The following is a 19,189-nucleotide window of genomic DNA, read 5'->3' on the forward strand; positions in this document are numbered from 1 at the left end:
GACACAATGTTTACCCAGGTTCGGGCCCTCTCAATGGAGGTAATACCCTACTTCTTGCTTCATTGATCTTGATGATATGAGTATTACAAGAGTTGATCTACCACGAGATCGTAGAGGCTAAACCCTAGAAGTTATCCTATGATTATGATTGTTGTCGGTCCTACGGACTAAACCCTCCTGTTTATATAGACACCGGAGGGGGCTAGGGTTACACAGAGTCGGTTACAAGGGAGGAGATCGACATATCCGAATTGCCAAGCTTGCCTTCCACGCCAAGGAGAGTCCCATCCGGACACGGGACGAAGTCTTCAATCTTGTATCTTCATAGTCCACCAATCCGGCCAAAGTATATAGTCCGGCTGTCCAAGGACCCCCAAATCTAGGACTCCCTCAGTAGCCCCTGAACCAGGCTTCAATGACGATGAGTCCGACGCGCAGATTGTCTTCGGCATTGCAAGGCGGGTTCCTCCTCCGAATACTCCATAGAAGATTTTGAACACAAGGATCATGTCCGGCTCTGCAAAATTAATTCCACATACCACCGTAGAGAGTATAATATTCCACAAATCTAATCTGCTGACAAGTTTTATTGCGTGACATCACGCCAGGGCCCGGTCATTATTCGAACCATTTTTCCTAACCAGCTACTGCACATATTGTGAGGCGGTTTTCTTGGCACGTCTTGTCAAAGCAGAGATCGTGTCCCCCTATCACGGGATTCTCATCAATATGGGTGTGGGTAACCCAACCGCGCCATCAATTACGGCGCTTGGGGAATAAGCGAGTTTACCAGGCAGGTGAGGAGGCACATAGTTTCTTCCGCCCTTATAAAGGGACAAGGATTCATCTTTTTCACCCGCGCCTTCTTCTTCCTTCCTCATCCATTCTTGCGCACTCGAGCTCCAGCACCCAAGTGCGCATTTTCTCCTCAAAACCACTCCAAGCATGTTCGGAGCGGGAGGCAAGTGGATGGTCTCCTCCGTTACAGAGGAGGACATCACAAAGCTCCGGGAAGCCGGATACCTGGCCGCAGATATCGCGCACCGGCTACCAGATGCGGGGCAGATCGTCCCTACTCCAGAACCCCATGAGAGGGTGGTATTTCTTACCCACTTCGTCCGCGGACTGGGATTTCCCCTCCACCCGTTTGTCCGTGGGCTCATGTTCTGCTACGGGCTGGACTTTCACGATCTGGCCCCCAATTTCATCCTCAACATCTCGGCGTTTATCGTCGTGTGCGAGGCCTTCCTCCGCATCAAGCCCCACTTCGGCCTGTGGTTGAAGACCTTCAACGTTAAACTGAAGGTGGTGGTCGGCCAACAAGCGGAGTGCGGAGGCGCCATGGTGGGCAAAATGCCCAACGTCACCTGGCTCGAAGGCTCCTATGTGGAGACGGTAAAGGGGTGGCAATCGGGGTGGTTCTACATCACCGAGCCGGGCGACACCAACTGGGTGGCGGCCCCCGAATTTTGATCCGGAATCCCCATGCGGCTCATCTCCTGGAAAGAGATGGGCCTATCCTGGATTTCATCGGTGGAGCTGACCGGACTCCAGACCTGCGTCAAAAACATGATAAGAAAGAAAATCAAGCTTGTCAATGTGGTCCAAGTCATGCTCTTCCACCGGATCCTCCCGTGTCAAAGACGGGCATTCAATTTGTGGGAGTTCGACCCGGCTAAGCACCAGACGCTGCGAGAGCTCTTCGACACGACGCACAAGGACGTCTGGAAGGTGCTGTTCAAGGGCGCCAAGTTACCTCCTCCCCTTACCGAGGACCGCGGACTCAGCGCAAAGCGCCCTGCCAATCCGGTAAGTCTTTTATATCTCATAAGATGTTGTTTCCCCAGTATAACCATGCGCGGGATCTAAGCCTCCGCGCCATTTAACAGGACCGGGTAGCGACAGCGGAGCAGATCGATTGTCCAGCCCCCCTGCCGGAAGATCCATCAGATGCTCTCTTAACGAAGATGCTGGTTCCGGCGCCTTATGAGGTGCTGGAGAAGAAGGCCAAGAAGAAGGCCACGGGGACCAGGAAGGGTCTCCGGCACAAGGTTATATCGGACTCATCGTCCGAAAACACCGAGGCGCACTCCTCCCACAAAAACGAGGAGGAGGAAGAGGAAAGTCCCCCCCCCCCAGCCGAGGGGGACAGGAAAAGGAAGGCAGCCCCATCAGGGGAGGCCGAAGGGTCCAAGAAGGGAAGGACCCTCCTCCCGGACTGCTCCACGACGGCCGCTTTCAGCGACGAGGAGTGGTTACCCAGGGACAAGCCCCTGGCGAAGTCGTGAGTATCCGGATACCATAATAATTTTTGGTATGTTTTATTGTACTGCTTCTTATCACGCCGAACATGATTATGCAGTTCATCCCGAGCCCATATCGACGTATCTTCGTTGGATGATTCTTTGGGCCCGTCAGATATGAACAGCGATTCTCTCCCGACCGCCTCCTCCCCCCGTCCTACGGACGACGCCGAGGTGTTGTCCCAAAGGGAACTTAACCAAGGGGAGACAGTTCCGGAGGCGCCCCAGGCGACATTCCAGGTGCTGGGCGCACGAGGGGCAAGACTCCCCTAGGCCCTAACGCCGGGGGCAGCAAGTCTAGCCCCGAGCCGAATACGGTGCCGGAACCTCCAGTGGTTCCGGATTCTGTCAGGCAACCCCTCGCTAAGTGGGGCAAGCCGTCTATGCCGATGGCCTCTGTCCATCCAGAGGCATCGGACAACTTGCTGGAAGTGCTTCGCGGCGCTTCCATTGACGAAGAGCACCGCACTATTATGAGTGCGGTAGTCAAGAAGGTTCAGTCCGCTAAGAGCGGACTGACTGAAGCCCGTGCCAGCCTCCTAACCGGCTTTGAGATAAGTAATCAAATTGTAAGAAAATGTTACAGCATAGACAGTAGCCCCTGATGCTCTGTTTGGCATTCGTGAAGAAAGGCCGAATAGAGGATCAAATAATAATCGCAGGAGTCTAATCAGAATATGTCTATGTGCATACGCAGGCTTCACTGCTGGCCGCTGCCGCACGTACTGCGGAGGTCTCCGTACTGAAGCGGGACCTTGAGCGGTTAAAGGAAGAGCTCGGCCTTACCAAGAGGCAGCTCGAAGAGAACAAAGGTAAGTGATACCCCGTCTGTATATTGATAAAGAAAAATGTGGTTTTTGAATGATAGGATCCTCATGAATTTTGCTTAGGGGCCACGATCGAAGTGGCAGCCCTGCAGAAGGCATTGTCCGAGGCCGAAGACAAAGCGGCCAAGGAGTGCATCGAGCGAGAGAAGCAAGAGGCCCGAGTCGGCGAGGTGCAGCAAGAGCTCTAGGCTCTCGTTAAGAAACACAAGTCCTTGGAGCGTGACTCGAAGACGCAAGGGTCCGAGCTTGCGAAGGCCCTCGAAAACGCACAACATGCCAAGGCCGAAGCCCAAAAGACCCTCCAGGAAATTGAGGCGGTTAAGAAGATAGCGGAGGGTAAGGCATTCATTATGCAAAGCAAGCATGTGAAGGAAACTTTCCTTTTACTTACCCGAATTCGGAGTTCTCCAGGAGCGTTCGCAGATCTACCCTGCAGTGTGTCGGATGCCGCGGAGTTCTACCGGGCCGAGGAGGGGAGCTCGACAGAGAAGTTGTTCTGGTCTCAGTATACTAGGACCGAACATCCAGTGCCCCTGAGCGACCAGTTGAAGCAACTGGTCGAGCTGCACAAGGCGGCCGAACTGGCCATGAGGGGTCTCATAGTCCGGATGTGGTCTAGCGAGCCCCTGCCTGGCAGCTACTTCGGCCTGGTGAGGCGGCTTGTGAATGCCTGCCCCCGATTTGAAGTCATAAACCGGTCCGTCTGCATTGAAGGTGCGCGTAGGGCTTTCGCCCGGGCGAAAGTGCACTGGGCGAAGCTGGACGCCAAAAAACTGGTGAAGGAGGGGCCGCCGGAGGGCAAGGAGCATCGCCACCCTGAAAAGTATTATGACAGTGTCCTGAAGGGTGCTCGCCTTGTGGCAGTGGAATGTGCTAAGGATGTAATATTTGAATGAATGTACTCATGTGATCCTGTAATATGAAACGAGTTCATGTGCGCTATGCAATGCTTTGTTAATTTAAAATATTACCTTCTGTGCGGCCGTTTACAAAATCTGAGAGTTGGCCAGTCGTCGGCTTCTGCCCCCATATAACTAGTACTGGGGTGTTCGGGATAAACCTGATCACTCTTTATCCCAGTTTTGGGTCCTTCGAAGGAGGTGTTCAGCACAACGAACCAGGCACTCGGACTATAAGGCTTTATCACTCCCACTTAGCCATAGAAGTCTACAATTTTAAATTTTGGCGAAGCCCCTAGTATTCGGAAGGCCGAACTTGGGGCGCTATGTACGCCTAAATCGGACAAGGCCGACTCCTCGCCCGAAGCGAAAAAAATCTTTAAGGATTTGAAACCTCTCGAACAGCGACCAACTCTCGCCGCATCATGACAGTCAGTTTTCAGCTTTCTCTACTGAGGTGCTCGTCCGGAAGAACCGGGACACAATCACGGTAGTTCTCCCAGTGCTACCTTAGCCGATATAGCGGAACGTAAGGTACCAAAACGTGGGAGCCGGGCAAACCCAACTATTGACCCAACACATGATTCGGAGCCGATGCATATAATGCTATAAGTTCGGGGTGCCGCACTGTCGAAAGTGTTCGGACCTTTCACGCCGCGTTATGGGGTACACTGAAGCCCCTGGCGCACTGGTCGTACCAGAATGTACGGGTGCAATTTATCATAAATAAGCAGACAAAGAAAAAAAGAAAGGGGAATGCAATAATAGGCTAACGCTATGCATTGTTATTAAATAATATGTCAAAGCGTACGGATACAAGTAGTGTAATAAGCAAAAAATAGGACTATTTGACATGTCCTATCCAAGGGCAAGCTGCGTATGGGTATGTAAAACAGGTATATCAATCGTTATCATACACCACCTGGGGATTCCCTTGTACGTCAGAGCGTCTTGCTTCCTTGGTATTTCCTTCCCGCGATGGGTCCAACAATTAGACTGCCGGAAAGGGCTTCCAGAGAGTAAGCTCCTGAAAGAGAGAAAATGATAAAGGTATACGACCCCTGGGGTGGTTGAGCCGCATTGTGGGACGTGTCGTAGCCGTGCCTCCGCCTATGCCCATGGTATCTTGAGTGCGTAGTTATGTACGCGCGGCGCAAATTTCGCCACTTGACTGGGACTAGGACTGAGGCCGAATTGTTAGGCGAGCTCAAAATGTGCCTGGCAATCCTCCTGCGAGGTACTTCGGACTCGTTTGAAGGTGTCCGGGGTCTTTTTCGCTGAATTGGCGGTCTGCCTAATAAGGTTGCTTTGCGCTTTTGCTGCGAGGGCCGCAGTGTGCTCCTCCGTGCGGAGCGAGCGCTCTGTGTTTCCATCAACTGTTATAACCCCGCGTGGTCCTAGCATTTTGAGTTTGAGGTATGCATAATGCGGTACCGCGTTGAATCTGGCAAATGCGGTTCGTCCGAGCAGTGCGTGATAGCCGCTGCGAAAGGGGACGATATCAAAGATTAACTCTTCGCTTCGAAAGTTGTCCGGAGATCCGAAGACCACTTCTAGTGTGATTGAGCCTGTGCAATAGGCCTCTACACCTGGGATTACACCTTTAAAGGTGGTTTTGGTGGGTTTGATCCTCGAGGGGTCTATGCCCATTTTGCGCACTGTATCCTGATAGAGCAGGTTCAGGCTGCTGCCACCGTCCATAAGGACTCGAGTGAGGTGAAATCCGTCAATGATGGGGTCAAGGACCAATGCGGCAGATCCGCCATGACGGATACTAGTATGGTGGTCCCTGCGATCGAAGGTGATCGGACAAGACGACCATGGGTTGAACTTTGGGGCGACTGGCTCCGTCGCATAGACGTCCCTTAGTGCACGCTTCTGTTCCCTCTTGGGAATATGGGTTGCGTATATCATGTTCACCGTTTTCACTTGTGGAGGAAACCTCTTCTGTCCTCCTGTGTTCGGCGGCCGAGGCTCCTCCTCGTCGTCACTATGCAGCCCCTTGTCCTTGTTTTCGGCATTCAACTTGCCGGCCAGCTTGAACACCCAGCATTCTCTGTTGGTGTGATTGGCTGGCTTATCGGGGGTGCCGTGAATTTGACACGAGTGATCGAGTATGCGGTCCAAACTGGACATGCCCGGATTGCTTCTTTTGAACGGCTTTTTCCGCTGACCGGATTTAGAGCCACTGAATACGGCATTGATTGTTGTGTCTTCGGCGTTGTCGCCGTGGTTGCAGCGCTTGTGTCTGTTGCGACGTGGTCTGCCGTTAGTATCTTTGGCATCTGAATTGCCAGGATTTCTTGATGTGCTGTTGCTGCGAGCCAGCCAGCTGTCCTCGCCCGCGCAAAAGCGGGTCATGAGTGTCGTGAGGGCTGCCATGGACTTCGGCTTCTCTTGGCCGAGGTGTCGGGCGAGCCACTCGTCCCAGATGTTATGTTTAAATGCCGCTAAGGCATCGGCATCCAGACAGTCAACAATTTGGTTCTTTTTAGTTAGGAACCGAGTCCAGAATTTCCTGGCCGATTCCCCTGGCTGTTGGGTTATGTGGCTCAAGTCATCAGCATCCGGTGGTCGCACATAAGTGCCCTGGAAGTTGTCAAGGAATGCATCTTCCAAATTCTCCCAACTGCCAATGGAGTTTGCTGGCAGGCTATTCAGCCAATGCTGAGCTGGTCCTTTGAGTTTTAGTGGGAGGTACTTGATGGCATGTAGATCGTCACCGCGGGCCATGTGGATGTGGAGGAGGAAATCCTCGATCCATACCGCGGGGTCTGTTATACCATCGTATGACTCAATGTTCACGGGTTTGAATCCTTATGGGAATTCGTGATCCATCACTTCATCGGTGAAGCATAGGGGGTGTGCAGCGCCTCTGTGCCGGGCTATGTCACGACGCAGTTCATACGAGTCTTGTCTGCTGTATTCGGCCCGGCCGGATTTGCTTTTAGTGTATCCGGTTTGACGATCATCGTCACACGTTGGGGCGCGCCCCCGTGATCTGTAGATAGATCTTGTATGTCCTGCTTTGTTTTCCAATACGTCTCGCAGGTCCTGCGTGTTGCCCCGGGCCTTGGTATTTTTGTTTGAATGGCGGCGGGGTGCGGGCTGGACATCGGGCTGATGTGCCATTCTGTCTCGGCCACGGGGTGGCCGATCAGCCGCATCATACGCTGGTGGTGTGGGATTTAATGCTTCCTCCTCGAGTTGGGGTAGCAACCCGCGCTTTGGGTAACTCTTGGTTGGGCGCTCGAGTTCGTATTCCTCGGCCGCCAGGACCTCAGTCCATCTATCCGCTAGCAGATCTTGATCAGCTCGAAGCTATTGTTGCTTTTTCTTCAGGCTATTTGCTATGGCTATAAGCCGGCGCTTGAAGCTCTCCTGCTCGACGGGATCCTCAGGCACGATAAATTCTTCGTCGCCGAGGCTCACCACGTCTTCGGAGAGAGGCATGTAATTGTCATCCTCTGATTCTCCGTCTGCTGCCTGTTCCTGAGGGCTAGCTTGTTCATCCTCCTACTTGAGGCCTGGTTGGAGGGGATTGTCTTCATCTTCGGCACTATCCGGAGCGTTATTATCTCTTGTGCCGGTATCGCTGCTTTTTCTATGGCGGGACTTAGAGCGGCACCACTGACGCTGGTGCTTGGATTGCTTCTTGGAGGGATTATCCTCCGTTGCCTTATCGCCATCGCCTTCTTTGGGGGTGTCCACCATGTATATATCATATGATGAGGGGGCAGTTCAGTGCCCTGTGGGCGGTGGTTCCTATTCGTCTCCTGCATCGTCGTCCATATCGTCGATGTCTTCGGAGCTGAAATCGAGCATGTCGGTTAAATCGTCGATAGTGGCTACTAAGTGGGTGGTGGGTGGGGAGCAAATTTCTTCGTCGTCCGCATCCCACTCTAGCCGGACATAGTTCGGCCAATGGTCTCCTGACAAGGAGAGAGACCTCAATGAGTTTAGCACGTCGCCTAGTGGTGAGTGCTGAAAGATATCCGCGAAGGAAAACTCCATGATCAGTGCCCAATCAGATTCGATAGGCACGGACGCAGGCGGCTCGGAGCTCGTGGCTGGGGGCGAATCCAGGTGTCCGGCAACACGGGTCTCATAGGTGGTGAAGTCAGTATTCGGCTCTATCGCCGCTGAGTGTGCGGCCTCCATGGCGGGGTCCATCCACCCGTCCTGGGACGGCGCAATCTGCTCCGGATTGAGAGCCAAAGTAGCTGCCGGTGGGATCTCCTGAACACTGTCCGTCGGCAGAGCTAAGTCATGCCTGTCGTGACTGTCCGGCGCACCTGACATGGGCTCGAATTCGTCGAAGATCAAGTCTCCGCTGATGTCGGCAATATAGTTTAAGCTTCCAAACCTGACTTGACGGCCAGGGGCGTAGCTTTCGATCCGTTCCAGATGACCAAGCGAGTTGGCCCGCAGTATGAAGCCGCCGAATACGAAGATCTGTCCGGGGAGGAAAGCCTCACCCTGGATCGCATCGGTGCCGATGATCGAAGGAGCCATCAAGCCTTTATCGCGACGGCACAGTGGAACTCTCAATGAAAGCACCAATGTCGGTGTCAAAACTGGCGGATCTCGGGTAGGGGGTCCCGAACTGGGCATCTAAGGCGGATGGTAACAGGAGGCGGGGGACACAATGTTTACCCAGGTTCGGGCCCTCTCGATGGAGGTAATACCCTACTTCCTACTTGATTGATCTTGATGATATGAGTATTACAAGAGTTGATCTACCACGAGATCGCAGAGGCTAAACCCTAGAAGCTAGCCTATGATTATGATTGTTGTCGGTCCTACGGACTAAACCCTCTGGTTTATATAGACACCGGAGGGGGCTAGGGTTACACAGAGTCGGTTATAAGGGAGGAGATCTACATATCCGAATTGCCAAGCTTGCCTTCCACGCCAAGGAGAGTCCCATCCGGACATGGGACGAAGTCTTCAATCTTGTATCTTCATAGTCCAACAATCCGGCCAAAGTATATAGTCCGGCTGTCCGAGGAGCCCCTAATCCAAGACTCCCTCACCGGTGTCAGAGCAGGTGCCGGTGTCGATGCCCGATCCTCCGGTAGATCAGCCTGATCCGCTGACGCGGTCGGTGCCCAACCCTCAGCTGGTTCAGACTGAGCTGCTGCCGCTGTCAGTGCTAGAGCAACTAACGGTGCTCGATCCGTTGCTGAAGGTGGTACCGATGTGCGAGACAGCGGCGATCGTGTCTGGTCTGCTATGATCAGCTTTCTAACTTGACTAGGCTTCGTGACCGTGATCCAGTTTTTTTCTTCATTTCTTTTAAATGCGAGAAGGACTAATTGTGGCGTTTTTGTTAAACCAAACTGCAGTTCATCATAGGATTCAGCTTGTACTCAAACAACAGACTGATCCAATTTTTTCCAGTAATATAAGTGATGGACAGTGCCTTCATTACTGACACGACATAAGAAGTGAAACCTGCAAAAATAGCCATCGTAGAGAAACCAAACGGTTTATTCTGTGATGAATGTCACATGGCAAAACCTGCATCGTAAAATTGCAGGAAAAGAAAGAAAACATGACATTAAATCAATAAGATTAAGACAGTAAATCAATAAGATTTACTTGATGTGACACGAGTGAATCCTTATCAGGAAATCACTAGGTTGAAGTACTAAACAGAAGATTGATCGTCCAACTACGGGTGGCATGCAGGGGCCCCGCCTACTCCCACAAGCAGGACAGTCCAAAGGTCGTGACAAATCGTATGGACCGAACATCCATGGGACTAGAAATCCTGGTGGGTGCGATAGACCCTACAATGCATACAGATATTGGAGTGTAACCATAATTGATAAACCGTCCTCACAAAAAAAGATGATCTGGATACTTCAAAATATACAGACTGAATTGAGTGGACAGACATTAACATAGACCGTTCTCAGGACCGACCACACACCAAAAGCGGTAGTACTAATAAACAATACAGGGTTCACAAACACAAATCAAGTACTGAACAATAGTACTTACTACAGACAAGCGAAGTTGCACTAATTAAACTCTGCAGACTATTTCTTGCCACCGACCTACGGGATGAACCCCACATAACTGACTAGGCCATGGACTTCGTGAGAGATGTCTACATGCACCATCACCATCTCGTCAACCTTGGAGAACCTAACAGAGTGGTCTTTCCACTCATAAACATGATGATGAAGACAGGCTGCATCAGATTTGTTGGGAAGCTTTATAAGAACCACACCCTTCGTAATCGAAGGCACAGCCAGGAAATTGTTGTGGTCAAGTACAGCCTCGAAAACACGGCTGACAACAATGCTACAGGAAAACACTAGTTCAGGACACGTGGCGACAAGGACATGACAACTGGATAGTTTACCAGTAGAACACATCCTCAGGTCTTCCAGTTCACACGGCATGACTTTGAGAACTTCATCTCCACCGCGGACCTGGTTCTAATTGAAACAGAAACCATATTTTATTACTACCTCCGTTCAGAAATATAAGATGATTGTTGATATTATGCTCCATATATGACTACATATACGCACAGAAATGAGTGAACAAGGACACTAGAACATGTCTTCAAAGGCATGAGAGCAGAGGGATTACTTGCAATATCCATAACACAAGTTACTGAGGCAAATATACCCTCTTCAAAGGTAGCATTGATGTTCATAAAGTACTCCCTCCGTCCCAAAATTCTTGTCTTAGATCTGTCTAGATACGGATGTATCAAGTCACATTTTAGTATTAGATACATCCGTATCTAGACAAATCTAAGACAAGAAATTTGGGACAGAGGGAGTAGTTGAAAGTAATCTATAAGAAATCAGTGTCAACCTCTCGCATGTTTTGGTCAAAAGAGGAATTTAGGACCGTCATTTGGCACACAAAAATCACATGCAAGATCACCCAGAAAGTTGTACTACTAGTACTAGTACTGCGTGTTAGATGAAAAAACACGATCAAGATCGAGAAAAAGATTGTCAAGAAGAGATATTACCTAGACTTGCTTAATAAGGGATCCCGGAGAGGGGGGCTTGGACAGGGCGATGGCTTTGAGCTTATATGATGTAGTCTTAGCAGGGTGCTTGCGCTTCTTCGTACCATGAGCCTCGACGGTTTTGGCCAGAGCCATAGACATCACTTCGGCCGGTGCTCTAGCGTCCATCAAGAAACTGTCAAATAGAAATAAAAGAAAAGAAACCATAATCACAAACCCAAAAGAAGAAAAGCGAGGGAGTTATAGGATCAGTCTCGGGGTTGCAAGACCGGGCCTTGGCCAGAATCAACACCATTGATGCGCTCACCTTTCCTTCTTTGGGAGAGAAGAACAATGGCAGAACTAGGTCGGGTTTTTCTTGAAGAAATGAGGAACAAGACGAGGGAGAAGCGAGTTGGGTAGAGAGGAAGCTGAGAGAGAAGAGTGAAATGATGGTTGCTTCGCCCGTCCAACTTACTGCTGGAAAGGAGGGGGTTTTGTGATTTGACGGCTCATTGGGCATTACTGTGGCGCTCCGACCGGGGTAGTCTACCGTCACTCTACTACGGAGTAATTTAGTGCATGGCTGGTGGACCCCGATGCTGGCTGTCCCACACGTCGGTGGAACTGAGTAATTTAGTGCATGGCTGGAGAAGGATCCGCACGGTAGAGCGTGTCCACTGTTTTTCTGAAGAAAAAAATGATTACAGCAAGCGTTTCCACTCTTACGACGGAGGAGTGCGAAACACGGCAGCCACTTGAACATACATAGTGCCCCTACTACTAGGCATGTGCAGTGGTTCATACGTCCGTACTACATAATCTTGTTGCTAGTGTAGTAAGATAGGACGACAACAAATGATGTTGTGCGCATGTCAACTATATGAACAGTAATGTAGTAACATAGTACCGCTTTTTCGACTGTCCGGTCGAAAATGAATGGTGAGATCAATGTTAACAGAACGAGGTCTACAACGCACGGAGAGTACGGTGCTACAGTACTCCCTGAAACATGAACCATATGAAGCACGAATAGTGTTAGGCAGGGTGTATGAAGGGTGCATGAGTTCACACTAGTAGGTTAACACAAATACACGAAGAGGAAACAACTATATTGAGATGAGAATACAACCAAACACACCCACACGCTTTGTGCTACAGTGACTGATCTGCACCGTCTGAGTTTGATCCAACGGTCCTGTTGCGCCGAGACATGGACATGCCCATGCAGAGGGCGCCTAAACACCACCGAAGTCCCTCTGCTTCTCGAGGCGCACGACGTTGGTGATGCAGGGGGCGAAACGGCTGAAAGGCAATGCAATCTACGGGAAGGCGGAGGGAGCCAGCCGAGGAGCGGGGAATCTTTTGGTTTTCACCATGGTAAAACACCATTCGATGACTTCTCACATCAGGGAGCAGTGGGTTTTACAGGCGGAGTCATCGTGACTAATTGCTGCCATGCCTGCTGCCGTGAATCAAAAAATTAAAAATCCTGCCACGCCTGCTCCCGTCAATCGAAAAATTAAAAATCCTGCCGCACTCAAACACCAGAGCAACGCCGCGGTGGATATCTAAATTTACCTGCCGGCAAGTAGATAACAATAGGGGTGAAAAAACAAATGTGGCGGCGGCCTAGCTAATTGGTCGAACTAGCCCAACTAGCTAGCCACCGTGCTTCACTGATGTACTCGGCGGGAAAGGTGGTCTTTCGTGATTTGATGACTCATTTACTTGCTTCGGTGAAAACGCGCGGTAGGGCATCCCACGTCAGGAAGAATATATGCATGCACCACCCGGGAGGACCCCGAAACCGCGTGGTAGTGTGTGCCATGTCTCGGCATGGAGGAAAAATGTGCGTGTAAAAATTTACTGTATCAGACGTAGTACATATGGTTCGACCTGGGACCTAGCCAGTCGGTCGAAAACACCCCACTAGCCACACAGCTTCATCATGCTAACATGGCACGGAGGATAGGTGTGGTTAGCTCCGTCTCGACCAGCCACAACGTCTCTTGTTCTAGGCGATTCTTCTATTTTCCAAGATTTTTTTTACTTGTAATAACACCACGGCAAGCTAGCGCCGCTCTTCGTGTGTGCCCGTGCAAAGGTTAGACGATGGAGAGAAGAGAGAGATCGTAGACCTGGGACCCACCAGTATGTGAGTCAACGGTCATGCACGTGTTGACGAGGCACTCCCTCTACTCTACTCAACGTAATATTGTATAAAATCAAGTTATGGGACAAAGCCACAACCGTTATTGTTTCAGGCTATCAACTTACGCTTTGTAGTCCAAGTTGCCAGTTCGAATCTCGTCTTTCAGATTTGTTACTTTTAGGTCCAAATTTGATTAATGACAAGTGGGACCCCCGTGTGTTGTTCCGATATTTCAGTGTAGGATGGTTTTTTTGAACAAACACTTTGCGCGGTTAGACAAGTAACGGCACGAGTTACACGTATTTTGCAAGTTTACGAACAAAAATGACAGCGGCATAGAATATCACATCCACCCCGCAGCTTAGATGCTATGGTGATACGAGTTTTTACACCGTTGGAAGTGAGATCCAATGGCTTGGGAGCAGTCTTTGTAATTATGCGCAATTTCCAAACTCTCCAAAGGTTTTTTTGCAAATAAAACATTCAGGCCTTGTGCGTGACGCTGCATCTTGGATCCAACGGCTCCCCGTTGCTCATATTAGGTGCTCCCCGTAGCTTAATTACCCGCTACGGTGCTATGAGCATCTAGGTCGTATGATCAGTTATCAGATGGCACATGCGTAGTACTTGTACTTTCTGCGCAATTCCCAAACTCTCTCAGCCGTATATTGCAAAAACATTCAAACCTCCTACTGTGGGCCGTTAGATCTCCGTGAACTCGTATCACCATAGAATCTACGGTGCGGGAGCACCTCATATTCTCCCGTGCGAGAAAACATAAGGTGCTCTCGCAGCTTGCATGCTACGGTGATACGAGCTTCGAGGTCGTTTGATCTGAGATCCAATGGCATCTGAGCAGTCTTTGTGCTTGTAAGCAGTGGCCGAACTCCTTGGGGGCTTTTCTGCAAAAAAACCATTCGAACCACCGAGGAGGTGTTGGGTCACAAATCCAACCGCTCCGAAGAGCTTGTATCACCAAAGCATCTAAGGTGTGGTAGCACGTGATATTCTTACATACAGGAGAATATGATGTCCTCCTTCATCTTAGATGCTACGGTGATACGAGCTTCGAGATCGTTGGATATGGGATCCAAGGGCATCTGAGTAGTTTTTGTACAAATTGTGTGCAATTCTCAAACTCATCAAGGTTTCCTGTAAAAATATTAAGACATCATGTGAGCTTCTATATCTCAGATCTACAAGCTCCAAGCAACTCGTATCGGCATATACACTACTAGGAAAAGGGCTATAGATGGAATGGCCACTAATGGCGCACCAGACATGTGGTGCGCCATTAGTGTGAAAGACACTAATGGCGCACCAGACAAACGGTGCGCCATTAGTAACAATTTTTTTTTATTTTGCCAGACATACTAATGGCGCACCAGGACATAGTGCGCCATTACTAGTTGTAACTAGTAATGGCGCACCAGCAGCATAGTGCGCCACTAAAATATTTTTTTTATTTTTTACTTTTTTGCAAAACTACTAATGGCGCACCTGGTGCAGTGCGCCATTACTAGTTTAAGCTAGTAATGGCGCACTGCTCCCCGTGCGCCATTAGTGTATATTTCATGGACAGTTGATCTCGATCCCCCTCCATCTCGATCGCTATCCCACCTCGCCAGATCCGGTCCCCCTCGCCGCCGAGCACCCCCTGCACCCTCTACCCCGCTCCACCGGGCGCCGCCGCCGACCCCCCGCAGCCTCCCCCGCTCCACCGCCGCCGACGACCCACCGCACCCTAGCTCCCCTGCTCCACCGCCGCCGACGACCCACCGCACCCTCCCCAGCCCGCTCCACCGCCGCCGACGACCCCCCGCACCCTCCCCCACTCCACCGCCGCCGACGACCCACCGCACCCTAGCTCCCCTGCTCCACAGCCATCGACGACCCAGCACACCCTCCCCGGCCCGCTCCACCGCCGCCGACGACCCCCTGCACCCTCCCCGGCCCGCTCCACCGCCGCCGACGACCCCCCGCACCCTAGCTCCCCTGCTCCACCGCCGCCGACGACCCCCCGCACCCTAGCTCCCCTGCTCCACCGCCGCCGACGACCCACCGCACCCTCCCCGGCCCGCTCCACCGCCGCCGACGCCCCCCCGCACCCTCCCCGGCCCGCTCCACCGCCGCCGACAACCCCCCGGCCCGCACCCTCCCCGGCCCGCTCCACCGCCGCCGACGACCATCCGCACCCTAGCTCCCCTGCTCCACTGCCGCCGACGACCCACCGCACCCTCCCCGGCCCGCTCCACCGCCGCCGACGACCCCCCGCACCCTCCCCGGCCCGCTCCACCGCCGTCGCCGACCCCCCGCACCCTCCCCGGCCCGCTCCACCGTCACAAATTATTACTGTTTTTGTAAAAAATTGTTACTGTTTCATATTCATATTCATTTTCTAAAAAATTTATTAGATGCAACAAAAAATAATAATAAAAAATACTTATGGTGCACCTATGGCTGGTGCGCCATTGCTACATAAAAAAAATTTACTAATGGCGCACCCGTCGTGGGTGCGCCATTGCTATGTAAAAAAACATTCTAATGGCGCACCGCTTCGGGGTGCGCCATTAGTAAGTTTCCCCCCTTAGCTAATTCCTCCCCTCTCCCTCGCCAGTCCACCCGCGCGCTCACCTGACCCACGACGCCGCCGCCCCGACCCCCGCCGGACTCCACCCCCGTCGCCCACGCGCCCCCGTGCCCCCCACCACTGCAGCTCCCCCGCGCCGCCGCCCCCGCCCCCGCGCCCTCCCCCGCGCAGCCATCCCTTCGACGCCGCCGACCCCGACCCCTCCGGCGACCGGCCGCGCCCGCCCAGGTACCTCTCCTCCTTCCTCCTTCCTCCTTGTCCAGCGGCCCGCCGCCCCGACAGCATCTCCAGCAGCACCTCTGAGCACAAAAAAATGTTCTGTCTATTTACATTGTGGAGTATACAGTTATTACAGTGTCAATGTTGATGATTTACAGTGTGGAGTAGTCATATTTTTCTTTGAAATCTAAGTGCAATTTCTCTGTCTTGTTGCTAACTGAATTTACAGTACTAAGTGGTCTCTAAATTCTGCAGTATTTATGTTCATGACTTTACTGAACTATGTTGTCTTTTCTAACAGTGCCTTCATTTAAATAGTTATATTTTAGCTTCATGGTTCTGTGTAATTTGTGCCTTGATTTTCTGTCATCTCTGAATTTTGCTGTTCCTGTGCTTGCTACTCCTTAATTCACACATGTACAGGAGGTACAAGAGGTTAAATTGAATCTAACCCTCCAATGTTATATGTTTTGAACTCCTTCCTGAAATCCCTTCTATTATTTTTATCCCAAACAAGTACCCAGGTTTATAAAGATCTAGTGAGCATTGCCAGTGTTGGGGAGGGAGTGATCTGAATTGGTTTATGTGACTCATCCTCATTAACTTTTCTCTCTAACCTTTTTTACAGTACAAATAAATTGTTCCTTCTTCTGTATTTGACCACTGTTTATTGTGGTTTTGATTTTGTTACAGTGTTCTCAAGTATAACAACATAGTGGGATCATTTGTCAACATAGTGGGATCATTTTGCAGATTCCAGCAAACAACATAGTGGGATCATTTGTCAAGGCCAGCATCGGAGTGCTAATTTACAGGTATAAATAGATAAAAGATTCAGAGTGTAGCTCTTTGTGCTCCCTGCATCCTTTTTCTGAGCTGTTTGTGCTCCCTGCATCTTTCAGCTCTCATTTTCAGTGGAGTTGTTGAATTATATGCTCTTATTGGACATGTTTTACGTGTTGATCCATCAATTTCTAGTTTGCTGGGTTTTGTCTGCGACCATCGTGTCGTGATGATTTTGCAGGTACCCTGAGAGGCCCTTGAGTTTGCCGAAATGTCAATTAACTTCCGTTCCGGCAAATTCGGGTACTCCATATGTCTTATTTTCAGCAAAGGTCATGCTGAAATTTTCCGTGAATTTTAGCATGACTTTGCTAAAAATAGGACATATGGGGCACTTCCGACTAATGCATGGGCCGGGGTATCTTAGTACTTAATTAAGTAGGATCAACTGCCTCTTGTGTTATTCATATAGAAGTGTGATATCTACTCATAGTTATTACTAATGTCAGTTGCTCGTCATCGATAAACCCTAATCTGGTAGGATGACCTACTAAAAAAGCCCATACCACATATTCTATTTGGATGGGCGTGTTTTCACCACACTGTGGATTATCTTATTGGACCCAACAGAGATGATGTAGTTTTGAATTATGAACATAGGAAATGTCGTCATCGGACGACGAAAGTCTCTCGGGGGAGTGCGACTGGTGCCACGACGGTCGAGGTCTGTGCGACAGGCCTCACCTGGACGATGATCGGCGCTTCAGCATTAAGCTCGAGGAGACCTTCGAAGTTGAAACGGTACGCAACGACGACAAGTGTTTTTTTCATAATTAAGCATGACTTCAACTATTCCAACGTGTAATTTCATCTTTTACAATTCGAGTATAGTTTATCCCATGCCATGCAAGACGCTATGTCTTGGAGAGGATGGATTTTGAAGATCATGAAAATTTTGAAACGAAGAAAATTCACCTAAGGACACATCATGATGTGGATTTTGAAGTAAATCTGTATAATGCTGAGAGCGTAACCCATTTTGGTTGCAAAAATTGGGAAGCATTTTGCAAGATGTATGGTTTTGATGAGGGTATGCTTGTCACCATGGATCTTGGTGATCCTGGCATCGACCAAGACAATATGGACATTTGGGTCCTTGTTGATACGCCTTCAGTTCTACCGCTATGTGAGTTTCTCAAACATAGTTAATTATTAACTAATCTATATTGTTTATTTCAAAATAGTTGACAACTTATTTCCATTGACAGCTTATTTTGATTGTTCAAAAAATGTGCGGAAAATGGTAGACAAAACCCACTACACCGATGGCTCCGAGTTAACTTATCAGGAGAAAAATCATCTGGTCGGATTTTGTACTGATCTTGAGAATTACAATATCTACAATCAAACTCCTCAACATTATGGTCAATACGTGCCACTAGTGCACGTGTTGAACTACGGTAACTACCATGGAGATACCCTGGTAAGATTTTGTACTATTACGACATCCGTGCATCTTTTGCATACTTCTAAAACTAGTACATCATTGCTAACTATGAAGTTATTACTATGTTTTTCAACAGAGAATCCCAGAGGATTGTGTGCCTCATTTGATGTATCAGAATGGCAGCCTTCAAGTTTTGAACTTATATCCAGGTCATCCTACAAATCTCAACTGTCCATACCAGATTTCTAGAAGAAGTGGAGACATGCTAATCAGAGAATGGAAAAAATGTATGGACAGTCGTAAGGAGGTTCTTGGAAGCAAAAGGAAGCGCCGCGCAAGAATTGGAGACAGGATGATCTCCATTCTCCATAATGGAGAGTCAGGGTCTATATTGTTTTATGCTATTTTACCTTAAATAGGGTATTTTAGGTCCTGCCTAATACTGATGATCATGTGCTAAGAACAATTAAGTAGGGTTGGTTCGATGACTATCAGGATGATGATCGTATGACTTGTTATTAATAACGAGTAGAAGTTGTATGATGATGATTAGTAGGACTTGTTAGGATTAGTATTAATTTCGACAAACTCGCTACTCGCGGTCTCGAGACTTGTAATGTTCTATCTTTGTTCGGTCTTTTGATTTCGGAGACTAATATGATGAATTGTATTCGGAGACTAATCTTCTATTGTATTCGATGAATCTGCTGTTGCTGTGTGGTGCTGTTTATATTCTGTCCAATAATATATTTTGTAATCTGTGCAAATATCAGAAAAGAAAAAAAATCCCTAATATACATACTAATGGCGCATCACCCAGACGTGCGCCATTAGTATGCCAAAGGATACTAATGGCGCATCACCCACCAGTGCGCCATTAGTATGGCAAAGCACATGCCCCTGGGAGGCATACTAATGGCGCACTGTGGCCTATACTAATGGCGCACTGCCTGGTGCGCCATTAGAGTACCAGATACTAATGGC

General features: G+C 49.8%; 1 protein-coding gene across 1 annotated transcript; it reads left to right on the forward strand.

The window, feature by feature from the left end:
- The first annotated feature begins 16,062 nt into the window (after nt 1-16,062).
- LOC141042288 (uncharacterized) lies at nt 16,063-18,912 on the forward strand. The gene is made up of 5 exons (XM_073510079.1): nt 16,063-16,790; nt 17,419-17,559; nt 17,650-17,944; nt 18,027-18,241; nt 18,342-18,912. The coding sequence occupies exons 2-5, from the start codon at nt 17,422-17,424 to the stop codon at nt 18,618-18,620; spliced, it is 927 nt and encodes a 308-aa protein (XP_073366180.1). The 5' UTR covers nt 16,063-16,790; nt 17,419-17,421; the 3' UTR covers nt 18,621-18,912.
- Nucleotides 18,913-19,189: the final 277 nt, after the last annotated feature.

The sequence above is a fragment of the Aegilops tauschii genome, chromosome 1 (genome assembly GCF_002575655.3).
Source record: "Aegilops tauschii subsp. strangulata cultivar AL8/78 chromosome 1, Aet v6.0, whole genome shotgun sequence".
NCBI classification, from domain to species: Eukaryota; Viridiplantae; Streptophyta; class Magnoliopsida; order Poales; family Poaceae; genus Aegilops; species Aegilops tauschii.